Source organism: Mus caroli, chromosome 6, assembly GCF_900094665.2.
Source record: "Mus caroli chromosome 6, CAROLI_EIJ_v1.1, whole genome shotgun sequence".
Lineage (NCBI taxonomy): Eukaryota > Metazoa > Chordata > Mammalia > Rodentia > Muridae > Mus > Mus caroli.
Window position 1 is genome coordinate 83,573,431 of NC_034575.1, and position 9,824 is coordinate 83,583,254.

The 9,824-nt window shown below is 47.6% G+C and overlaps 1 protein-coding gene across 1 annotated transcript in view; it reads right to left on the reverse strand.

Annotated features, from left to right (window-relative positions):
- Arhgap25 (Rho GTPase activating protein 25) overlaps positions 1 to 9,824 on the reverse strand; it is a 74,885-nt gene that overhangs the window by 15,964 nt on the left and 49,097 nt on the right. Inside the window, exon 6 of the mRNA XM_029478223.1 lies at positions 962 to 1,169. Coding sequence (XP_029334083.1) covers positions 962 to 1,169 — 208 coding nt within the window. The remainder of the gene's footprint in view (positions 1 to 961; positions 1,170 to 9,824) is intronic.

The following is a 9,824-nucleotide window of genomic DNA, read 5'->3' on the forward strand; positions in this document are numbered from 1 at the left end:
AGCTGGGCTGCGTTGGTGAACAGAGTGAGGCTGAAAGGGAAGAGCGTGAGACTCCGGCACAAGAATGACTCAACCTCCATAACTTTCCCCTTTGTACTCAATAACTCTAGGGGATTTCAACATGTGTAAACCAGTTGGCATTCAGGCCCATTGTACCAAATCTTGTTTGGTGAGATGCTNATTTGGAAAGAGTGGTTGGTCTTAAGCGGGCAGTACAAGTGTGTTCAGGGAATTAGGTAGTGCACAGTCAACAGAGCATGCAGTGTGTGGTGGGGCTGTACAGCTAAGCGTGGCAGAGGACATCTTTGCTGGGAGCCTGGAGAATGAGATGAACTGTGAGAAATGTCACCACACCAGCTATGCTCCATATAGGGCTGGACACCTTTGATGAGGGTAAGGGCAAATGCCAGGCTGCCACAGGGGTGTGTGTGTGTGTGTGTGTGTGTGTGTGTGTACTGCAGTCAGAAGGCTCAGAGCTGAGTTCAGAATCACATGTGAGAATTACTAGTTCAGCCACCTCTGGAATGCTGGATGTGTGTACTGCAGTCAGAAGGCTCAGAGCTGAGTTCAGAATCACATGTGAGAATTACTAGTTCAGCCACCTCTGGAATGCTGGAGAAGACACAGATGTGCTGATCCTCCCTTTATGTACCTAGCGCTGCTCTTCATGATTTTGGTCTGCATGACAAGGACGACCTTAGGTGAAGCCTCAGCTCTCCCTCATGCTCCCTGCCTGCCCCTTCCCTCACATCCTAAGCATCACTTGACTCTGCCCAGAACATTCCCTCACATAAACCATCTGTACACTCTCCTAACTGTGCTCAGGCCCCCAAACCCAGAGTATCCAGCAGAACAGACTCCTTGTTCTCCTGACTCCCCTGTGANGGTTCTCCAGCTCCACTAGACCCTGTCTTTCCAGTCCGCTGGGCAGAGGCAGACAAGGCCTGTAAGGACAGCATACCTGTCAAAGGAGGGCCGCTCCCCCGCATCGAAAGCATCTCTCAGCTGCTTCACAAGGTTGTCCTGCCCCGGCAGGCGGAAGATGCCCTCTTCACTCACACCATGTTCCAGGATGAACTCAGCGCACTTCTCCACCAAGATGGGCACCAGGTGAGGGCCAAACTTCTGCTCATAGGCCACAGTCTCATCCAAACGCTGGCCAAACACCGCTGAGAAGAAGAAATATGGAATCCCTGAGTTATTCTGACCTTCATTGAATCAGTGGGTAGTCTAGGATTTTGCACATTTGTTCTGTGTTTTAAAAAATCATCATCATCATTATTATCATCATCATCATCACTATTATTATTTTANATGCATGGGTGTTTTTCTGCATGTATGTCTGGGTATCACATGTATGAATGTCCTTTGAGGCCAGATGGGACCCGAGTTACAGGTAGTTGTGAACTGCCTTGTGGGTGCTGGGAATCAAATCCAAGAGTTCCTCTGGGAGAGTATTCAGTATTCTTAACCACTAAGACATTTCTTCAGACTCTTTTCTCTTTGAAAATATTATTTATTTTTTTTTTCATTTAACTTTTGAGAATTTCATGCATTAATACTGTATTTACATCATTTTTCCACACCCATTCCTCCACCTCCAACTCTCTCCATGTGCCTTGTGGCCCCCCTCCCCACCCCCACCCCCGCACCTCAGATCCATGGCCATTTCCTCTTTAATTATTGTTTCAGACGCACACGTGCACATGCCTGCGCATGCGCGCACACACAAACACATCCAACTAAATCCATTCGTGCTGCTCTGTGTATGTGTTTAGGGCTGATCATTTGGGATTGCAGAACCTATTAGGGGGCTTGTTCCTGGGAACACTGATTCTCCCTCTTTCTCATTGGCCGTTGACTGATTGCCAGTAGCTCTTCATCTAGGGGCAGATTCTTGTGACAGCTCCTCCATCAACACTGGGATGTCAGCTGGTGTTGTCATCTTTCTGGTCATGTTTACTTGACCATATTTTTTGAGATTTCATGGGTACACAGTCCCTGTTATATACAGCAGACACTCTCTCACGGCAGAGCTCCTGGTCCTCTGGCCCTTACAATCTTCTGGCCCCTCTTTCATGACATCGCCAGCGCTTCAGAGTTGTGTTTTAGATGGATTAGTTGGGGTTGAGCAACACATAGTCGGATGTTCTCTGGATTTTGGAGCAGAAGTGGACTTCTGTGATGATCTCCACCTGCTGCTACAAAGAAGCCTCTGTGGCAAGGGGTGAGAGCTGCACTCATCTGTGAGTGGAAAGGTAAGTAGTTAGGATGCAGTTAGAAATCGTATCGGTTTAGGAAACTGGTTATTGTAGGCTTCCCTCTAGGGTCTAATACGTCATTGGCCATCAGTGTTGGCTAGCTTTATAGTATCAGGTATGAATTTCTTCCTATTGAGTAGGTCTTCCATCCAAGTAGACAGCTGTTGGCTGCCCCCAGAATATAAGGGCCATTATTGCACCCTTGGGGATGTCTTTGCTCCTGCTCACTGCTGTGGCTTCACAGTTGGGCAGACCTATCGATTACTTCCCTCCTTTGGCAAGTTGCACAACACCTTTTGGTACTAAGAAAGCCAGTCCACAGGGAAGAGCTTCCAAGCCAGTTCCAGCTCAACTCTTCTGTCTTATATCTGTGTGTGTGGTGTCTGCAGCTCAACTCTTCTGTCTTATATCTGTGTGTGTGGTGTCTGCAGCTCAACTCTTCTGTCTTATATCTGTGTGTGTGGTGTCTGCAGCAGTAGGGAGTCAACTCCTGGGAGGAAACCAAGAACAGCGCAGTAACCTATATTAGGGGAGTCTTTTCCCCTGTCCTGACCAATAGCTCAAAGGGAGGTTTCTATGCCTGGCACTGGGGATTTTATTAGAGAGTCTGTGGCTCTTGGAGGGAGCATCATTGATGGAGAAGAAACTCAAGGTAATAGGCTTGCTTAGGAGGCATCCAGTCACACAAGTACAATTTAGATATAGGAGCACTGCTTCCAAAACACCCCTCAAAAAAACTAGTATGCTAACCAGGCCTGTTAGAGATGAGTGACATTTAGAGTGCTAGGATATAAATATTTATTCACCAGGACTGACAGCCATTAGGCTCTTTGGTGGTTTGAGAGAAAATGCCCCTCATATGTTTGTAGATTTGAATGCCTTGTTAGCAGGGAGTGGCACGATTTGAAAGGATTAGGGGTGTGGTCTTGTTGGAATTGTGTCACTCAGGGTGGGCTTTGAGGTTTCAAAAGCCCAAGTCAGGCCCAGTGGCTTGCTCTTCCTGATGCCTACTGATCCCAGTGTGGACCTCTCAGATACTCCTCAGGCACCATGTCTGCCTGCACACTACCGTGCTCCCCACACCTTGATGACAATGGACTAAATTTATGAAGCTGTAAGCAGCCTCAGTTAAATGCTTTCTTTGATAAGAGTTGCAGTGGGCATGTGGTCTCTTCACAGCAATAGATCAGTGACTAGGATGTACCTGTAAGGGGATGCTCAAGGTGGGCAGTGCAGGGTGTACGCGTTACTAAATCCTGGCTCACTCTGCCAGGTGAGCAAGATGACCCTGGGTAACAACTGTTTGAGAAAGAACAACAGTGGTGTGCTTAAAATAATTCTGGCAATAGGTAATATCTTTGCTGTGTAAATCTCCTATCTGCCAAGCAGCCAGACTTGCAGTCTCCTGTCTCTGTTTGAATTATTTGAAGTGTAACCTGGGGTTGGGACCTGAAAGAGATTTAAGGATGGCAGCAAGTGCAAAACGCATAAGCCTAAGAAGCATGTAAGCTAGTAAAATCTTCTGTTGGGGGTCGACTCTGAGTTGGCCACTAGCTCCAGTCAGCNACACATTATTAAAGAGCTCTCTGGCATCTCTGGGAGTGTCGATTGATTTCTCACTGAGCAAGCATATTATTTCCATTATGCTACGACAGACAGGCCACTGCATCCTGGGGGCTGGCTGCCTGGGAGTGGCTTCTAAACAGGCCCTGCCTCAGCTACTAGTCTGGCAAGTTTACCAGTGCCTGGGAGGCTCAGGGTGGTTGACAGTGAAGTGATTGTGACAGTGTTGTCACCTCAGGGTAGCTGTCAAGATGAAATGAATGTGCAAAGGAAAAGCAGGGTACTGACAAGTTTTCTGGCACACAGTGCTCAGTTGAGGCTGGGTGGTATCTCAGATGTGTGAAAACGTGGGTCAAAAATGGAGACTGGCGCAGAAAACAGCCCAAGAGACAGAGATCAGGAAGCACAAGTAATCTTTCTTAATGCCATTGCTCTAAACTCTTTAAAGGGGGCACAGGAAAAACAACAACAGCAAGAACTGAATTCTGCTGGCCTCATGGAACATCAAAGGACAAGAGCCCGTTGCTAGATTATCCCATACTACAGACTTACACCTTTATGGCACCTCTTAGAACTAGATTGTTTGCTCTACTATCAAAAGCACAGCTACAACAAACATACTCCCTGGAATGTCTACACCCACAGGCATGATATCTGACTATTGTTGAATTAATCAATTAGTGTTTGGATAGATGAGTGAAGATATTTCATGCTGTCAAACTATTTTCTTAGGGCAATTTTCTGCATGTTAAACTTGGGGGTCAAGTGGTTTGACCCAACCGTATGCAAATTGCTTTGCAAAAATATTTTTCCAAATTACACAGCCTCCAGCGAAGCAAGAGTAGGCAAGCTCCACCCTAGCCCTGTCAGCACTGGGCTCTGTAATTTCCCCACCCCTCTGCCTGACAAGATTAGATCTGAATGAAGGCAGCCACTGCCCACGTGTATTTCCTTCAGGCTCNNNGGCTCCTCTGTACCCTTCAGGTTCAGAGGGCAATGGCTTTAGCTTTGCCAAACCTTTGTCCTAGAGGCTGGTTCTTTGTGAAGTCTCTTGGTTCTCTGCCTGACTCTGGCTGTCCTATATCCACACACTAGTTAATATAGATTCCATCTATAAAGAACTGTATTGATTCCTGATTCCTGGTGTTCTGGCCTCTGCTCCAGTAGCTGGCATTTTCAAAACCCTCTGCTGCTTACCTTTCCAGCCCACTGGTCTGTCTGAATACCAGAACCCTGACTTTGAGGACTTACACCTCTTCTCCAGTTGCTACAGCAGTGTTCTTCTATTGGCCCCCGTGCCTGATGGCTCCTCCCTTGTGGTATCTGGTTCTGGGAGTTGGCAGTATCATCTCTAGTCCCAAATCTGCCCCAATGTTGCCTGTTTGGCTTTAGTGCATCTCAGTGCTAGCCTGACATCAACCTGCCATTTTGTATGACCCACTAAAGTGTATTCAAAAGCACCTCACCCTGATGGTTCTAAAACTTGGTGTTCTCCAGTTCCTACGTCCTCAAAAACTCNTCTCCCTCCCATGTCTGCCCCCCTTCTCTGCCTCTGGGATTCTATTCGTCTTTCCTGGGCTTTTTCCAATATCATCATCTCTGCCAGGTCTTCTTGCTCTCAAGTAGAGAGACCACATTCCCATTCCATGTGCCCTTCTTCCTCTCTGCCCATTCTGCCAGACTCATATTGTGCTGTCTGTGCCTGTCTNTGTCTGGGCATGTGACCATAAGTTCTTGTGGCTGGAACACATGGAGAGAGTCTCTTCTTTCCCCCAGCAGGCCGGGGACAGGAGGATGGCCAACAGGCTTTGCTGGATTGCTTGGTAGGTTAATATCTATAACCAAGTGTTTTCCAATAGCTCATGGTTATTTCAGCATTTCTTTGGTTGAAACACTAGCAGTCATCTCTCTNATGGAAAGTAATCCAGTTTCCCTCCCTAACAGTCATCAAGTGTCCTGAAAGGGTTGACAGCAGACATGTGGAATGACAAGGAGCACCAAGACCTTGTCATTGCCTCCAGTTAGACAACTTCCCATTATGAAAAAGAAAGGACCACACGATAAACAGCAAGAGCATCCATCAGCTTTCCCTCCACTCTCTTCNTCTGAGTCCACCAGGCCTTCTCACCACTCACTTCCTGTGTGTCGATCGGACCTTCCCACAACTCTCTTCCTGTGCATCCACCAAGCCTTCCCTCCACTCTCTTCCTGTGTGTCCACAGGCCTCCCCCAGTCTGTGTCCCCTCAGCACTCTAGGCCACGCTCACGTTGCTCTTACCAGGATATTCATTTCTCAGTATTACTTTTTCTTCTAACATCCCTACCCTGTCAGCTCCCACAACCCAAATGTCTGATTTTGTCAGGCTACTGAGAATTATGAGGGTGTCACACCATACAGAGACAGTGCCATATCCTAGAATTGTACCATACCCAGTCTTCATGAGACCTTGGCTCTGAAACTCTGTTATTCCTAAGCTCCACCCCCTTTGTGCTCACTTTCCTGCCCCTCCTCCCTGCCTTGGCAAGTGTGGTGGTTTGAATGTGCTTGGTCCATGGAAGGGCCTGATTAGGAGTAGGCCTGGCCTTGTTGGAGGAAGTGTGTCACTGTGGGTGTGGGTGTTGAGACCCTCATCCTAGCTGTCGAAAGTCAGTCTTCTCCTGTTTGCCTTCAGGACAAGGTATCGAACTCTCAGTTCCTCTAGCCCCAGGTCTGCCTGGATGCTGCCATGCTCCCACCTTGATGATAATGGACTGAACCTCTGAACAGGTAAGCCAATCCCAAATAAATGTTGTCTTTATTTGAGTTGCCTTGGTCATGGTGTCTGTTCCCAGCTGTAAAACCCTAAGACGGTAAGTCAAGTGACTCCTTCAGGAGGGAAGAAATAACCCCTCCTGTTGNCCAGGCCCTTCCTCTCCGCCTTCCTTCTCTACAGGACGGCTCCTCTGTGTTCTGCCTCTACTTGCTGCTTTCCAACCCCGTCAGCTCCATCCTTTCCACCTTTTCCAAGACTTACTTTTTGTGTGAAGAAGAGTCAAGAGCATCCACCTCACTGCCAATTTATAAAGAATAACCCTTTACCTTAGTCCCACAAGCCAGCCATCCCTGCCTCTTTTTTCATTCACTGCTGTACTCACAAAATAACCCTCTCCCTCTGGAAGGCGTTCCCTCCCCCTCAGGCCACAGAGTTTACTCAGGTGGCAGCCTCCCAACCCTTCAGGTTTAGTTTCCACAGCTCCACTCTTTGCCTCAAAACTTCTCAGTGATTTATGACGCCCTCCCAGTGACAAAATCCTGCCTTGGGTGATCCCACGCCTGCCGGTCTTCTCCACACACTGATAGTGTTGCCTGTTTTTTAATACCCCTTCGTGTGCCTACAAAATTCTCATTCTCATCCTGATGGCTCCCCTGCACCTCCTTTTCCTGTCTCCACACATTCNGGTACTACTTAAAAACTAGTAACCACTACAACTGGTCTTGCTCTCCCTCCCTCCTCTCTTCCCCTAAGCCCATGTGTAGACTAGTGATTCTTCCATCCCTGTCCCCTCCTGTTTTCTCTTTAGTCCCTGCCACCCCTCCCCCCCATAGCATTCCTTACAACCCTCAGCATTTAGACAGTCAACGAAGAACCAAGTGTCATGAGACCACGAAGCCTCTGACATCAGGTACCCAACCCAACTGGACCAATTCGCAAGACTGAGAGTGTCTCATTGGAGTTATCCCTAAACACGCTCTCCCTCCAAATAGACCACCCCACCCTGAAACACTTTAATCCACTCTATCCTCACGGCCACTGTCTGTATTATTACAATCTGGAGGGAGGGACATCTGGGTTTCTTGCAAATTTCTTCTGCTGAATTCACAAAATCATTTATTAGAGTAAAAAGTACCCTTGTGCTTAGAAACTCTTGAGCTAATGCCCTGCCCTGTACTCTGCTGTACACCCAGTCCGCCCACGTTTGGATGTCTTTAGAGAAGAGATGCAGCCTTCTCTGAATCCACCGACCTCCACGAAAGCCCCTCTTTTATCACCTCCTATGTAGTTTCGCGATGATTTATTTAAACAGCACTCTTCCACCGGGCTGTGAGCGCCTCAGAGACAGACAGCCCGTCTGGTTCACCTTCTATTTTTATCTCCTGGCACAGAGGCGGCCGTAGTCCNCGGGAACATTCCACCTGCTGTCTCCCATGCTTCCCACTCTCCACACTACCCCTCTGGTCAGCATTTCTCCAAGCCCCTGCATGTCAAGGAGACCAATGGCCTTTACATTTTTTAAACAGAGGAATTAAGTTTCTAGAGCTCCTCTTGGCTGCTCAATCAGCAGCTTGGGGCATAGGAGGTCACATACTCCCTTCTTGAANTGCTTTCTCGNGGTTCCTGGAACTACCCTCTCTGGTTCCTCATTCATACCGTTATCTGCTCTCACCCTCCTCCAATGCTTCTTCTCTCCCTGACCTTCATTCATTAGCTTCTTCCAGGCACTCTCTTCCCTGTCTTCACTCCATGCCTTAGAAACTCACGCCATGAAATCCATTCACAGAATGAAGTCTCCAAACTTCATATCTGTAGCTTAGAACTCAGCTACAGCCAGTCCCTCTAGGGAGAGCCATCATGCACCCTCACTCTCGAGGGCCACTGTGCCCCTTCTTCAGTGAAACAGAGCACCCTATGCTTGTACTGGTCAGGTTGTGTCTTTTCTCACTGTAGACCACATAGGAGAGTGGCATCCAATGCGGCCCCTGGAGCCTGATACCTGCCCCCCAGCACCCACTGAACTGCACCGACTGTATGGGTCTCATTCCCTGGTTCCTTGTCTTTACCTTTGCTTCCAGGTATACAGTGGAAAGCCTGAATATGGGGAAACAGAGGCAGCCCAAAGGCCAAAAGCCAGAGGCCAGTGAAGGAAGAAGACAGTGGGGCAGGCGTTGCTCAAAGACAAAACCCTGGCCTGTTGGGTTATGCCCACCCCTTCAGGGCATCTGGGCTCCATAATTCTGCTCTTGGCAGCAATGAATTGATATCTAATCAATTCACTCACAGGGGCTCATTATCACTCTAAACCAATTAGCAGAAATGCTTCTGTCTCAACAATAACAAAATTCAACCTATTAATTACAATCATCATATGGGGTATAAATTTTATGATTGCTAAATGCAATATAAACTTCACAGCAATTGACTGGCTTATTTTTTTAACTTAACAATTTAAAACNTGCAAGTAAGAATATCACATTCCAGCTGGGTGGTGGTGGCACACACCTTTAATCCTAGTATGTGGGAGGTAGAGGCAAACAGATCTCTGCGTTTGAGGCCAGCCTGGTCTACAGAGCAAGGTACAGGACAGTCAGGGTCTCACAGAGAAACCCTGTCTCAAACAAAACAAAACAAAACAAAACAAAACAAAACAAAACAAACAGACAGACAAAGCCAGGCCTGGGTTAGGAGTTTTTCTAAGACCATATTTCAGTGAGTTGACAAATGCCAACTCTAACTGTTTATCAGTTCATGAGGCCTCACTGGCTTTGGGTGTAGCTATTATTGAGTGTGACAGTTGAATGATTTAATTGAACTCATCTGAAACTGGAAACTGAGAAGCTGAACTTGGGTTTAGAGTTTGCCTGAAACTACATACCCCACCCCCACCCCCACCCCCATCCCTGGGTCCTCTATGCAGCACTTTAATCTGTTTTTATTAAAGATCAGTGGGGCATCAGGCCACAGTCTTTTTTTTTTTTTTAAGAAACTAAAGCTGGGGAGATAGGTCAGTGTGTGTGGCATTTGCTAAGCAGGTACCAGANCTTGATCATCAGTCTTAGTCCCATCGAGGTGAAGACTGTCAGGTCCCGGGGCTCACTGGGCAACCAGCCTAAGCTGCTTGAGTTCCAGATGTGTGGGAAATCACACCTCAAAACATCAGGTGGATAGCTCCAAAGGAATGACACCTAATCTCTGGCTCCCATGTTCATGCACTCAACACATGTGAACACACACACACACACAC